The following is a 15,038-nucleotide window of genomic DNA, read 5'->3' as shown; positions in this document are numbered from 1 at the left end:
TCTTTTGAATCAATGTTTGTGTCCTTTGGGTAGATCCCTAGGAGTGGAATTGCCAGATCTCATGGTAGCTCCATCTTTAGTAGACTGAGGAGCCCCCACACAGCTCTCCATAGTGGCTGGACCAGTTTGCACTCCCACCAGCAGTGCAGGAGAGTTCCTTTTTCTCCACGTCCTCGCCAACATTTGTTGTCGTCAGTTTAATGTGGGTGTTGGCGAGTCTTTTACGAGGTCTCTGAGTTGGCCTGGAGACGGCCTCGGCGCGGCTGTACACACAGCGGTGCCCGGAACGAGGCAGCCGTGACCCTCGCGGTCCACTCTCCATCCGACCAGGCCCGGGCTCCGGCAGCCCCCGCCGCTGCGGGTGTGTGGACGCAGGCTCCGGGAAGCAGCCCCTCCCACGCCGCGCGCGGCCCGGCTGTTCCAGCAGCAGCTGGGGTCCTCCCAGCTCCGGGGCTGGGTCCCCGCGCCCGAGCCCTCTCCGGCAGAGCAGGGCCCGGCCCTCCCGGGCGCGGGCGGGGCCGCAGCTGCCGCGGAGGCCTGGGCTGCCGGCCCGGGCGGGAGCTGCCGTGGCGGGGCCTGACCCGGCCCGCCGAGGCCGCAGACCCGGGGGGGTTCTCGTGGCGCCCCCGCGGCCCTCCAGCGCATGGACACGGGGGACGCGCGCTCGGAGGAGGGGCCCGCAAAGCCTACAGTCCGCGGGCCGCGCCCGCCGCCCCTCCCTTGCCGGCCCGCGGGGTGAGCGCGCCCCGCACCCCGCCGCCCCCAAGTCCGGCTGGGCCCCCGGCTGGGCGCCCCGAACGCCGCGTCCCAGGTCGCGGCCGCGCCGTCTGGTGAGGGGCGGCGGCGCGCGCAGCCGGCCCCGCGCGAGGGTTGGGGGCGGAGGGGCGCCGGGGCTGCAAGCGCCCCCCCGCCGCCCAGAAGCGGCGCTCGCGCGGGGCCGCCCCCGGGGCCGCGCAGCGCCGGAGCCGGCCGGGGCGGGGCCTGGAGCCGGGGGCGGGGGAAGGGGCGGGGCAGGGGAGGGCCTGGAGCCGGGGGCGGGGCTGGGGCCGGGGGGCGGCCCTGGAGCGGGCGGGGCGGGGGCGGGGGCGGGGCCGGGCAGCGGCGCGGGCGGCGACGGCAAGCGGCGCGGGGCGGGCGGGGGCGGGGCTGCCGGGCGGGCGGGCGGGCGGGGCGGGGCGGGGCGGCGCGGGCTGCGGAGGCCGGCGCGCGGGGCGGCGCAGAGCGTTCTCGGCGCGGCGCGGAGCGGAGCGGAGCGGCCGACGGGGCCGCGGGGGCGCGGGCCGGGGCCGGGGCCGGGGCCGGAGCCGAGCCGGAGCCGAGCCCGGGGTCGGGCCCGGGCAGCCGGGGCCGGGCGGGGAGCGGCCCTGGCGCCGCGCCGGGCCGGGGCCCGCGGCGCGCCGGGCGGCCTGGGCGCCGAGTAGCCGGGCCGGGCCGGAGCGCGGGCGGCGGCCGCCCCGCGCCCCCCGCGCCCCGCGCGCCCGCGCCCCGCGCCCGGCGATGCTGACACATGCGGCGGCGGCGCGCCGGCGGCAGGACCATGGTTGAGCGCGCCAGCAGGTTCGTGCTGGTGGTGGCGGGCTCCGCGTGCTTCATGCTCATCCTCTACCAGTACGCGGGCCCGGGGCTGGGCCTGGGCGCGCCCGGCGGCCGCGCGCCGCCCGACGACCTGGACCTGTTCCCCACGCCCGACCCGCACTACCAGCGCAAGTACCGCTTCCCGGCGCGCGAGCTGGCGCGCTCGCTGCGCTTCGACATGAAGGGCGACGACGTGATCGTGTTCCTGCACATCCAGAAGACGGGCGGCACCACCTTCGGCCGCCACCTGGTGCAGAACGTGCGCCTCGAGGTGCCCTGCGACTGCCGGCCCGGCCAGAAGAAGTGCACCTGCTACCGGCCCAACCGGCGCGAGACCTGGCTCTTCTCGCGCTTCTCCACGGGCTGGAGCTGCGGGCTGCACGCCGACTGGACCGAGCTCACCAGCTGCGTGCCCGGCGTGCTGGACCGCCGCGACCCCGCCGCGCTGCGCGCGCCCAGGTGAGAGCGCCCGCCCGCCCGGCGCCCCCCCGCCCGGCGCCCCCCCGCCCTGCGCCCCGGCGGTGCCCGGCCCGGGCTCCCGGGCCCTGCGGGAGTGTCCCCCTGCCCGCCGCTTCCCCCGCGGCGCGAGCCGGAGAAACGGGGCGCCCCCCCCCGCCCGCCCGCCGGCCCCGGGGCCCGAGGAGAAGCCCCCGGCCGCGCGGGGAACAAAGGCCGCGGGGGCCGGACCGCGCGCCCGCCGAGTTGGCCGAAGCCCGGCGGCCGGTTCGAGGGCTCCCGCACCTGCCGGGGAGAGGCGGGGCGCCGGCCGCGGGCTCCCCAAGAGGCGGCGCCGCCGAGGGCCGGGACTTCCTGCGCGCCTTTTGTTTATCTTGGGGCTCGCCCGGGAGCGCTGGGCCGGGGGCTGCTGCGTCCCGAGCTGCGCGCACCAACTTCTCCTGGCGGGAGAGCTGGCCCCGGCGCGCCCAGGGGCGAAGGGGGTTCGAGCGCGCTGTGCCGTGTCTGCTCCTGCTTCACGCCGCCGAGCTGTCAGGAAATTGGGGTGCTGGAACTGAGGGAGGGTCTCCCCCTTGCCCTGGGGTGCCCATCCGCACCCCGCTCCTGTGCGGCGGGCCTGGGCGCTCCGCTCCCGCCGACTGGACGTCGCAGCCTCCCCCCTCCCGCCCTGGAGCCGGGGCGCCCGCGGGTCCGCTCCTGCCTGCGGCGGCGGGCCGGGGCTCTGCGGGGCGCCGCGTTCAGAGCCGCCGGGGCGCCGGGAGGCTGCAGCGTGCAGAGGGGTGAGCGGGGGACCCAGCAGCCCCGGCGAGCTTCTCCTGCGCCCCGGGTCCCGAGGCGAGGTCCCTCGGGATCCCCAGGGCGGCGGGCCTCTGGCCTCCCCGCGGGACTTTGTGCCCCAGAGCGGAAGCCTGCAGTCCCCCCGGGAGGGGGGCGGGTGGGCCGCGGCTCGGGAGAGAGGGAGAGAGGCCGGGGCTGGAGCCGCGCCCGGCGGAAGCTGCGGCCCCCCAGCCCTCTCTTCCCCCGCCCCCGCCCCCCCCCCAGGTGCTGAGCTCAGCAGCACGTGGCCCCCGGGGAGGAGGGCGAGGGAGGCGCTCGGGCCTCAGCAGACCCTACTGTCCTGGGTCTCGGCCTTCAGGCTGCTTCCTCCCCTCCCCACCCTTCCAGCGGCGAGACCCATGCCCGCTCCCTCTGCCGGGGCAGCCTGGGCCCCGTGTGTCTGCAGGCGAACCTGCCCCAAGCGCCCCTTTGGTGTGTGCCCCTAGTCTGGCGCTGTGCACACAGGGGTGTGATTTTCCCACCTGCCCTGGAGCCCAGCACTCCTCTGGCGATGCCCAGCCTCCGTGGGGTGCCTGGTGTCAGGACCTCCAGGGTCCCCCTCACTCTCCTTTCCTCAGATCCAGTCCTACCCTCTTTGGAGCCCGAGGGTGTGGGGAGAAGGCTGGGGCTGGGTGTGGTTCCCCAGCTGCCCTCACTGGGTGTGCTAGCTGCTGGGCCAGGGCCTCGGCCCTCGCTTCCTCCTCTCTGTGTGTCCCCAGGGCTGAGCATGTTGGGGGGAGGGGGTTGGCAGACTGCCCCCCCTCCTGAGGCCTGCTCTGGAGCCCTCTCCCAAGCATCTCCCCGCACTCGGTGCCGCGGGCTGCGGGGCCTGGGAGAGGTGCGCCTCTTGCGAGGAAATGGGGGTCTCGCTAGATGGGGCACCCCCTGCCACACACATCTGCCCAGGTCTTTCTGAGTTGGGCGTGCTGTGGAGATGAACCATGCCTTCCCGGAACGGTTTGGAACTTGTAGTCTTCCTTAGAGCTTTCTGATTGGGGAGAGAGGAGTGGGGGTGTGAGAGAATGCTGGCTGCAGGCGGGTGACCTGCCTCACGCTGGGCCAATTGGGTTGGAGCCTCTCCCCTGCTCCTGACTGTGCCTCCTACCCCTCCCCACCACCGCCCTCCTGGCATGGCTGTGGCCTGTGGCTCTGTCTGGGGGCATAGTGGGTGCTGCCCGCCTCTGGCACCCGTGAGAGCAGTCTCCTCGGGTCCAGAGCCTCCCCAGGAGCTGTGCTCTGCCCACCTCTTCCCCACCACATCCTCTCCAGGGGCCCAACCTGGAGTGCAGTGCTGAGCCCAGAGAGCTTTGGGGGCCTCCTCAGTGGGGAGACTTAGATCGGAGGCTGCGGCTGCTGACACTTTCCACCTTGACTTCATGATTACCTTATTTGCCGCCACGGGGCACAGTCCACGCAAGCCCGCCACGGGGCAGGGTCCCCAGAGCATGTGACTAGGGCCAGGGACCAGAGTCCGGCAACCCAGTGGTCCTGATTGGGGCTGTCAGCGGGCCCTGAATCGCCTCAGGAGGCCCTGCAGAGGCAGGCTGAGGTCAGGGTGCTCAGAATTAGATTTTCGTTTAAAGCAAACATCTCTGCTAGTTAAGCAGAGGAACAAAAAGGCAAGTTCCCGGCTGGCTGCCGGCGGCCGGGGAACATGCATCGCTGCGGTCTGCACTGCTCTGGGACTCGGGTTCTCACTCTCCCAGGACTTCTGGCCCGCGCCCGCCACTGCTGCAAAGCCTGGGCCGTGCTGGGTGGGCAGGACCCCGGGTCGGGGAGCTGGGAGGGGGATGCGCACGCAGCCCTGACCCATCGTCTCTGGGTGTCCTGGGGTTCCTTTCCGGGCGGGAGGCCTGAGAGGCTTGTGGTCGGCGAGGCCAGCTTTGTCCTTTTCTGTCACGTCCCCGCCCATTGCGTTGTGCGGTGACAGCCCCGGGAAGCGGTAGGAAGGAAAGCACAGGAGAGAAGTTTTATACTAAAAAAAAAAAGTTCCTGAATTCTTCGCACCCCATCTTTTTTTCCCCCTTTGCTGTAACCAAAATCGTAACACGCGCTGCTCATAAATGTCACTCTGCATCGTTAAAGGCTTCAGAGCCCCAGACGCCCCTGGCCGCGCCGCCGTGGGTCCTGTGCTGCGGACGAGTAGGTGTCCCTGCCTGCTCTGGGGCGACGCCGCACGGGGACGTCTGCGTCATGCTTTGCATAACTCTGATTTCCTCTGGAAGTTCCTAGGAGTGGAATTTTTTAATCGAATAGCCTGAAAATGTAAACGCTTTCAGTGTGAATGTTAAGTTCTCTTCCAGAAACCCTGCACCTCATTTGGCTGCCACTTTTGATGCTTGAGGGCCCAGCAGCACCCTTGGAATACTCAACATTGCCATGGGTTGAAGAGTTTATTAGCATAAATCAGCACAATGTGTCAATCTGTGGTTTTTTGTTTTTTTTTTTTTTTCTTCAAAAAGTCCCACCTTGGGAGTGGCTGTGCCGAGGCACCCCGCCGGCCCGCCCATCTGCTCACTGTATCTGCCCAGAGGCACCTTGAAGCACAGAGGTGAGGGATGGGGTGCAGCAGCTCAAGGGGAGGGTCCCCACAGCGCTCAGCATGTCATCTCCCCCGGTCCCGCCAGCCCACTAGGCAGGGCTGTGACGACCAGCTGCATTTCCCACATGAAGAAGGCCGAGCCCAGGAACGTTGGAGAACCGACAGCGCCTCTCAGCCTGGGAGCCGGGCAGCCAGACCTTTGTCTGTCCTGAGGCCGGGTGCCCCACCAGGCCTGCTGGATCTCATAGGTCTCTGACTTGGGGAGACCACCCGCGGGTGAGAACGGCAGCCCGACAGCCCCTGTGTAGAGCGTGCAAGCTGCCGAGACTCCGCAGACCCAGCAGCTTGCTCTCCTAGGAGACGTCTGGCAGCCTTCACCCCAGCAGCTGCAGGATGAGAGCCAGGGCGCCAGCCACGTCCTGCCGAGGGGGTCATGACCCCTTCTCCTGAGCCGTTGTTTACAGCCACGTAGACGCCCCCGCTGGAACCTCAGCCTCACTGCCAGCGCTAAGGTGAAGAGATGAGTTTGCAAGAAGGTTTTGTCTCTAGACTCTTGCTCTGGTCTTTTCTGCAGCTCAGCTGGCATTTTCGCTTGCTATTAAATTTTGTCGTGTGGTCGGGGGAGGGAGTCAGCATGCAGACAGAAGGTTCTAAGTTGGACTGGAGTTTCCGGGCTTGCGATGCCGCCCCAGTCATGTAACCAGCACACCTGTGAGTGGTGACAGCGGGTGTGACCTACAGTGTCTGAGGCGCTCACGGAAGTTACCTCCACACAGTACTGCAGGTTGGGTGACGAGTATGGACAAGAAGCTGCACTCCTGAACTACAGTGAGGTTTCATGCATCAGCTGAGGCCCACGGGGGTGAATAGAGTGAAAGAAGGCTGTAGGGACAGGGACAGCGTGTGCAGAGAAGGGCTCCTCTAGGGGGACAGGTCGGGCCTTGGTCTTGGTATCCAAGCAGCTCCTAAATGCAGGCCGTCCCTTTCTGGGTGTCCCTTTCTTGACTTGTGGCCTAATCTGTCTTTCCGCCCCACCCTGCTCCTTGCTGTTAGGACGGTGCTATTCCAGGTCCCCATCGTTAAGGACTTCTGATTTGGGGAAAATGTGGCACACACATCGCCACACATCAGAGAGAGTTAAAGTGCTGGTCCCAGACTGCCTGGCCTGGTGTGGACATAGCTAGAGAACAGCAGCGTTAGCCAGGCGACCCAGGGAGGAGTCTGTCTGGCCCTCCTAAGGCCGCCTGTGTGTGGCCTGCAGTGCTGCCTACTTGCATCTCTCTCCGGGGAGGCTGGCAGTATGAAGGCCTTATCTCTACCCCAGCTGTTGGCCTATTGGGTCACTCAGCCAAGCACCCTGGGTCTGGGGCCTACCTCACCAAAGGCTGCCTTTGGGGCCTGACACCCTGAGCTCTACAAGGCCACTGCAAAGGCTTATGGGCCCTCCGTAAACAGGGCTCTGAGGCCCCCCCAGAGGGCTGGGACTCATGGGGACTCAGCCCTGGGTTCCTTGAAGGCCCAGCAGGAAGCCCGAGGGGAGACAAGCCCTGGACAACCTCTCACCTTGCACCTGGGCCTCGTGGGCACAGGGAAACTGCTCCCTAAAATGGGGTGTTTGCCATTTGTTTCTATTAAGGATTTCTTGACCTGTCACCCATGACTTAATTCCAGCTCCAGGTTGTGCCCGTGTCTTGCCATTGGCCCTCAGTTCTGCCGTCGGAGTGGTGCAGGCCTCTCCATCCCAGAGTGGGCCAGGTCCTCCAGGGAGTAGGCTCTGGGGCCGTGGAGCGTTCCATGGGCCAGCTGCCAGGCTTCACTGAGGAACCCTCACCAGCACATCTGGTCTGTCCACCAGCAGCTGCCTCTATTGTTTGCGTGGGGAGCATTAAAAGGCCCAACAGGGGGAACTGGAGTAAATCAGTAATTGTCTGGAAAGACAGTAACCAGAAAGGTTAAAACTCTGGAGTTAGTTGTTTACAAAGCTGTGGAGTCTAAGAGAACCTGTGGCCATGGGGGACCTGCCCTTGCTGGTCACAGGCAGGGCCTTGGGGGACGGTTGGATGCCTGGGCGCTTAGGTCAGGCTGGTGTGGGTCTGCCCATGGCCTCACTGCACATGGAGATGCTCAGAATGCTACGGGCCTCATTGTTTCTCTCTCTCCTGTGAGGGAGAACTCGAGGCTGTGCCAGGACCCAGGAGGACGCTCCCCTGCTCCCTCCTCAGCCAGGAAGGACAGGGGTGGTCCATGGGTGACCCAGTGGTGAAGAACCAGCCTGGGAATGGGGCACAGGTGCAGTTGTGATCAAGGCTTGCCTCAGAGACAGAACCTCAGAACTGAGGCATTACCGGCCAAGGGTGGGGCCCAGGCTTAGAACCAGGGCAGCTGGGTTGAAGAATCCCTACTCACCAGCCGCCTTCCTGTGCCTCAGTTTCCCCAGCTACAAAATGAGTTTCCTGATAGTACTGGCCTTGTGGGTAGTACCGGCCTTGGAATTACGTCTGGTGTTGGGCCTTTTTTTTTCCCCCCGCAAGAGGCAGCAGTGCCTCCCCCATGGGGACAGCAAAGAGTCCTCCAGCTCCAGCTGGCAGTTCAGTTCCCGTCTCCACTTGGAATTGGTCAGCTTGAAGGCCGGCAGAGCATCCTCCAGGCATCACTGCCTTCTGACATGATGACCTGGAACGTGCTGTGCCTCTGCCGTAGGGGTCTCCTGCTCACCCCGGGTTGTGGCATTGGGAGCCACCTTGTTCCTTCCCAAAGCACCAGGAAACCCATGTCCCTCTCGCCAGTAGCACAGATGCAAGAGATTCTACAACCACGGTCTTCTGGGAAAGCCTGGGCTGTCCAGGAATCTGTGGCCTGTGTTAGCAGCAGCTTGACCCACTTGTCCCTGTGAGAACCCTTGGGACCCAATCAAGAGGAGCTCTGTGGTGAAGAGAGGAGGGGGGGAGTGTCAGCTGTCTTCAGCTGGGCACAGAGCGGCCCTCCTGGCTGAGCTCTCAGGTCTTGCTCTCCTCTCCCGATGCCACCCCAGACACCTGGGGTGCGGTGGCTCTGCCCTCTTCCTGGACCCTCACGCCTGGGCCTGGGCTGTGGTCACCCGCCCACGGGGCGCAGAGGAAGGTCTCCAGTGACCCCTCCCCGTCACCATTGCCCTTGTGTTTCTGTACCTTTTCATACTGTTGGGAACCTGCATCAGACTAAACTCGACCTTCTTCACTCATCCTCACTGTGGAGATTGATCCGTGTTGGTCCCCGACTTGCATATTTAAACTGTTGAGCGCTGGTGTTAACGGCAAGTTCTGTCTGGACCCGTCTGTTTTTTCCCCTGTGCTTTGCTCTGTGAACACACAGGGGGTTTCACAGACCAGGCAACAGTGGCCGGGCCTGCCAATGCCTCCTCACCTGCCCCTAGGAGTTCACAGAGTGGGGTGGCCAGTCTCAGCTTTCCTCACAGGACCAGTGGTGTCCTCTGGCCTTGTGCCTTTGACTCCTGCCTGAGGCCACCCCACATACCTTGCCCAGGGTCCAGGGACCAGGCTGTGCTGGTGAGTGGGGCGTGGGTGTCCTCACCGCAAGGGCGAGGGCAGAGTCCGAGAGTGAAGTCCAGTTGTATGGGACGGCCACCCTCACCGCTCCCCGAGGGGTGCGTCCTGCCCCTTCCGGGCCTCGCTGTCAGGCCCAGGCCTGCAGGTGAGGAGCTGGAGCTCAGAGAGCCTGGATAATGTTGTCCGGTGTCACATGGCAGACCCGGGGCTCCTGCAGGCCTGGCATGTGGTGCTCCAGGGTTCCTCCTAAACCCTGCCCGTGACAAGGAGCAGGCGGGGCTAGGGCCTGCCACGGTAGAGGGGACCGTGGCTGGTCACAGAGGGACTTCCTGGGGCCTCTCGGACATACAGGCACGCTGGGAAGGTTCCGCCCACCTCCTGGGGGCCCTGCCGGAAACAGCTGAGTCATCAGGTCCGATGTGTGGCTTCCTTGAAAAAATTGAGGTGGAATGGAGGCAAAGCAGATGACCTCCCAGGGAGTCTGGCTGTCCCCGTGAGGAGAGGCTCTGCCCAAGCAGGCACAAAGCCAGGGAGTAGGTAGACTAAGGGGTGAGCGCAGTTCCTGCCCTGCCTGAGAGCCGGCCCCTCGCCTGTCCAGCCTTACCTCTTGCCCAGGCCACTGCTCTCTGGCGGGTGGGTGGGCGGGCAGGTCTGGGTGGTTTGTTTTGCTTGCGCAGGTCCCGACAGCAGGCTTGCCTGTTGGTGCACCGCCTGAGTCCTGCTCAAGTGCAGGGCCTGCTGTAAAACCTGCTGGCGTAGGTGGCCAGGAAGCTCAGTCCGGCTTTGTTCTTTGCTTTCTTGGAAGCGGGGCTGGCAATGTGCCAGCAGAAAACACCGTTTTATCAAGTGAAAGATGCTCGGGTTTCAATCAAGTTGGTACAAGGTGGGTGATGGGGTGAGGAGGGGCTCCCCCAGGCCAAAGCAGACGCCATCCTCAGGCACCTGAGTAGAAGGGGAACCCTGCAGTCTCCGCGCAGGGCTCACTCAAGGACACAAATGCACATCAGGCCAGCAGAGTCCCAGAGGATGGGCACCTCGGAGGCCCTGGCAGCCTAGGTGTGTGTCTTCCGGCTCGTTGTGTAGCATGAGCCTCTCCCTCCCCGTGGAGCCCTCAAGCTTGACCCATCAGATGCACAGAGGACCCAGCAAGTGCCTTGGGCGCTCCCTCACCACACCCCTCCTCTGTCCTAGTGGTCTTGAACCAGCAAGCACACCCCTACAGACCAGGGGACCCAACTTTGGCTAGGGAGGTGGCCTCGCTTGGCACAGCAAGGCTGATTGGGTTCCTTTATTCCCTCTCCCTCGTCCAGCGCACCCTCATTTTCTGTGTCCTCCCCCAGCCTGAGCCCCATCATACCTGGTCACTGTCCCTGTCTTGGATGGACTAGAGGTGACTCAGGGTGGTGCTAGGGTTGCCAAGTTGGGGTGCCTGACTTAGATGGTCCTCACTCGTGCAGCAGACGTGGGGAAGGGGCAGAGCTGCTGCCCATTGCAGGAGACCCCCTTGGGCCAGCGGCTACTACTTGCTGCGATAAGGTGGCCTGGCTGTTGCGCGTGGGGTCCTTGAGAATCTAACTTGGTTAGCAAGTGTTTACCCACTTTCCTTTTACAGTGTCTTGAAAGAGTCACTGAGATGGGATCCTGGCGCTGGCCCCCTCTGATAGGCCGCCTGGAGGTGCGAGGACCTAGGGGGCTCTGCAGTGAGCACCTCCTTGGGTCACTGGGAGCCTACCATGTGTGGGTAGTATTGGGGCCTTGGTCCCCACGGTGATACATCAGCCAGGCTGGATGCTGGCTTCTCCACGTGAAATCGGGTCAGGTCCAACCCCTTCACATGTGTCTTAGTTTGGCCTCAGTCTGGATGTACTCTGGACCCCCAGTCACTCTTTCCGAGGCTTGGGTCTGGCCTATAGGGGCCTGTGGGCGTTGGCATTACTCAGAGAGGCTGAAGTGGGGAAGCAGACTCAGGTCAGGCAGTTTGCCGCAGGCCATCAGCATAGACAGGAGACCTGGTACTTGAACCTGGGCCTCCTGAGCCCCATCAGCCCTGCCTGCACCAGCCTGGCCATCGTCATTCCGGAACCGGTCCTCAAAGAGGAAGTGGGGCCAGGAAAGCTACTGAGGACTGTCTGTCAGGGGCTCAGCCAGCATCCGGGGTGGGGGCAGGGTTGCCCAGAGCCAGCCCAGTTGGCCCCACATGCAGCCAAGAGGACGCTCAGGGCCATGGAAAAGTTAGTGCTGGACCTGAAAACTATTTTTTAAATATTTATTTTCGTTCTTTCTTTCTATAGCAGCAGTATGTGCTGTAGCTCAGTAGCTGGCTGACGAGTTGGGCCTGGGATCTGGCGGCCCCCCTTGTTAGGCCTTTGAGGCCCTTGGGAGCAGCAGAGCCAGCTGCGCAAACAGGCCCTGGCAAAACCTCCAAACTGTGGCCACACTATGCCCTCAGGGTGGGCCGGTGGGCAGTCCCGGACGGGGCTCACAGGGCACTGGGCTGCCTCCCTGGCTCTGATAGGGATGGCTTGAGGCCTGAGTTTATCCAGAAGCGGGGAGCAACCTTTTGCCCTGTCACCCAAATGGAAGCGTTGTCTGGGGAGGCGAGGCCCGCAGGCATCCTCTGCTGCTCATGGGCTCCAGTCATGTGGGCTGGCAGGGGAACAGGCCGTCCAGAGCAGCCGAGCCCTGAGACACTCGCCATGGCCCCACCGGTGAGCAGACGCATTGTCTGCGGCACCCAGGCTCTGGCAGGCTGGGCCTCGGCTGGTACCTGCACCCACGTGTCCCCAAGGTCAGGACAGGTAGCTCACCTCCCCTCTGTGTGTGGATTGCATGCGACAGGCTGCCAGGGCTCTGACAACCACTGGGTCCCCGTGGGCTCCTGCCCCCTGCCCTCCTGCTGTGTACAGCCTCCCAGAAAAGGTGACTAGTCGGGGTGGCCAACCCCTCACACGGCTCGGCCACCTTTCCATTTTGATGCTCGTTTTATGTGATCGTGTTAGCACCAGCCACAGATCATCCTCAGCGGCCTCACAGCAGCAGCCTGGTGCTGGGGTTGGACCCCAGCTCACCTCAGGGGTGCCCGCCCCTCCCACAGCAGGATTCCCCTCCCCGCAGACTGGAGGCTGGAGACCCCCAGGCTCACCGCTGCCTGCACAGGGCACTCAGCCATTCAGTCACACCCCCACACCGCCCCCTCTCACACCTGTACACCCCCGTACACACGCCCACACACACAGCCCCTATGCACACTCGCCCGTGGCTCCTGCTCCACAGCTAGCAGTGACTCAGAAACATGCTGGAACGAGAATTCCTGTTTTCCTTGCAAGTGGTTGGCACTTTGGGGCATTTCCTCCCGTTTGGAATTCCTTCCCGCTAGACGATTTGAGGAACTGAGCAGTTTTCCACTCTGCTGGGCCACCCTTCCGTCCACCCCCTCAGAACAGGCCACGGGACATGAAGGAAATATGTTTTCATGGAAGATTTGCACTCGCCGCAGAAACAAGAGCGGAGGGAGGCCATCAGTGGCCCCGGAGGCTTTCAGGGTGAAAGGCCTGATGCCTCAAGTGGCTGCACCCCAGGAGAGGGGTCCCCCTCATATCCTAGGAAGGCCAGATTGGTGGGTGTGCTGGGGTGCTCCGTCTGTCTGCCTTCACCACCACCACCACCACCACCCCGCCCCCGACGTGATGGCAGCTCTCTCTCTGGAAGGAAGGCTCAAGGCTGGGGCCGTGGGAGGCCGGCCTGCCGTCACCCTGGCCATGAGTGGTGGCCTCCTGGAGTGGTTATTGGAGCGCTGAGCCCCGAGGGACCTTAGTGTCCTGGGGGCATGTGGGGGGCCGTCAGACGGGATCCTGACCCAGTGTTGCATCAGCCTGTCATTCCAGTGACCTGACCACCCCTCTGCTGTCCTCCCCCCAGCTGTGTTTCCAGTGCACCTGAAGAGGTTAGTGACAGACAGGGCTGCTAGGTAGACAGCTGGGTCAGGGGGCAGCCTGAGGGAGGGGCTGCAGCTTAAAGCCTCTAAAAACACCCACAGGCACAGTACCCCAGCTCCATGTCATCCCTTTAGGTAGACCAGAGGTGGTTCTGCCAAAACTAACTGGATATCAAAGTCAGCTTGGAGATCCCTAGAAAAATCCCCCATTTTGCGGAAGGTGCCAGAAGGAGGGAGCCCTGGAGTCCATTTGCCCAGTGAAAGTGGCAGAGCCAGGTTTCGTTTTCCCTGATGTCTCCTGCTGCCTTGCCCTGGGCCCGGAAAGAGAAACCTGGGTATTGGTTACAGCAAGGATGGGGTAATAGGTCCTGGTCCCGAGGAGAGCTGCCACCCTCTGCCCTTGGGGCTGTGTGGGTGCTCGTGCTGCAGAGCTCATTCCCCCCTCAGCCTGGCAGATGGTGGGTCATAGCACTGGGCGTGGTGCAGGGGCAGTGGGCTTGCTCTCTCCTCCCACCTGCTGTTGCCCTCTGTCCCGCCGTCAGCCAGGGTCCTTCCGCCAGGCATGGGCTGCTGTGACTCACCTATGGGTCCCAGCTCTTTGTGGAGGACCTGGCGGGATAGGTCATGACCTTTGGAGACAGCCTAGCACAGGCGCCCGTGTTTCACCTCTGTGCTGCCTCCGCTTCCTCATCTGTGCAGGGGGGCTGGTGTCGTTTTCCCGCACGCTCCTGGGGTGGGTGGGAAGTGCAAGCTGCTGAGGTAGCTGGTGCCCCAGAGAGGGTCCTGGGGGAGAGGGCACACACCCGCTGTTAATTCTATGCATCCTCATTTCACACCAGGTTCGAGACCCCCAGAAGCAAAACTGGTCATTCCCTATCAGCCCACTTTGGGCCCGCACTGCCGTGCTAACTGGCGGTGTGAAGGTACTAGGAGGAGCCTGCAGGGCGGAGGCCGCCCTCCCGCTGGAAGAGCCATCACCAAGAGCAAGGCGGACTAACCTCACAGAGCACGATTGTCCACTGAGCCCCAAAGCCTCAGTGGCAGGGTTGGGGGTCGCCATTGTGGACAACAAGGTGGTGTGCGCTCCCTACCCCCATAGCGGGGGAGAGTGCCTGCTGAGCCCCTGCTCTGTCCAACCGAACAGAAATAGGGTTCTTGGCCAGGTAGCCCCTGAGTCCTGGGCATGTCCAGGTGCATCTCCACCTTGTCGCAGGCTGAGTCTGGTGTCTGTAGTCGTTTTGGTCCTGGCGTTCCCCCTGAGAGTGAGGAAGTGCCCCGGCCACCCAGGGTCGGGACAGGTGCACACTGGGTGCACTCACGGTCGTGCACGTCCCTGTAGTGGCTGTACCCAGAGAACGGCCTTCCTGGGCACCTGCTCTTGAGCGCCCGTGTCTGGGGCTGGCCGCAGACACTCCATGGGAGGAGAGCCTTCTCCTAGGGGCGATACAGGCGTGACGTAGGATTCACTGTTCCAACTACTTGTCAGCGCGTTGCTCACTGCGTTGTGTGTTCACATCATTGTAGCGCCGTCTGCCTCCAGAAGTCCCCCCACAGCTGAGAGTGGCCAGGGAGGCAGTGACTGCCCCTCCACTTTCTGATTCAGTCCCGACCCGACTCCCGTACCTCCTGCGCCTGTCCTCCTGGGACGGGCTGTTTGCGCTCGAGTGGGTGGGTGGACCGAGCATGCCTCTCTGCTCACCTCCCAGGCGCCCTGGGGTTGCTTCTGCTGTGGCTGTGAATGGGGCTGCCGCGTGCCGGGGCGCAGACCTTCCCGTTCAGGTCCCTGCTTCTGGCCCTTGAGGACATTTGTCTGAAAGTGGAATTCCTGGCTGAGGAGGGGGAGCTGATAATCTGGGGGTGGGAAGGGGTAGGAAGCTAAGAAAAGTAACTCAGTTGCTTCAAGTTCCCCTCTCCCTAAAAATGTTGAGTAAAAGTAGAATCCCTGGATTATATGGCAATTGCAAGTCTGAATTTCCAGGAACCACAAACCTTTCCACACCACCGTCTTATGTTCCCGCCAGAAATGTACCAGGGTCCAGTCTCTCCACGCGCTGGGTGGGAGGTGCTACCATGAGGGCTCAGACTTGGGGACTGGCATCTGGCAAGGCCGGGTTCAGACTCTGCTCTTCATGGTGAGTGTGGCCCAGCGGTGGTCGGAGGTGGACCCCCA

At 64.0% G+C, this 15,038-nt stretch overlaps 1 protein-coding gene across 1 annotated transcript in view; it reads left to right on the top strand.

Annotated features, from left to right (window-relative positions):
• The first annotated feature begins 1,498 nt into the window (after positions 1-1,498).
• The window catches only part of HS6ST1 (heparan sulfate 6-O-sulfotransferase 1), a 36,340-nt gene continuing 22,800 nt past the window's right edge, over positions 1,499-15,038 (top strand). Inside the window, exon 1 of the mRNA XM_037523156.2 lies at positions 1,499-2,034. Coding sequence (XP_037379053.1) covers positions 1,508-2,034 — 527 coding nt within the window. The 5' untranslated portion in view covers positions 1,499-1,507. The remainder of the gene's footprint in view (positions 2,035-15,038) is intronic.

Source organism: Talpa occidentalis, unplaced genomic scaffold, assembly GCF_014898055.3.
Source record: "Talpa occidentalis isolate TD23 unplaced genomic scaffold, MPIMG_talOcc4v2.1 talOcc4.3, whole genome shotgun sequence".
Taxonomy (NCBI): Eukaryota; Metazoa; Chordata; class Mammalia; order Eulipotyphla; family Talpidae; genus Talpa; species Talpa occidentalis.
The sequence above is the reverse complement of the archived record's forward strand: the minus strand, read 5'-3'. Positions and strand labels throughout refer to the sequence as shown.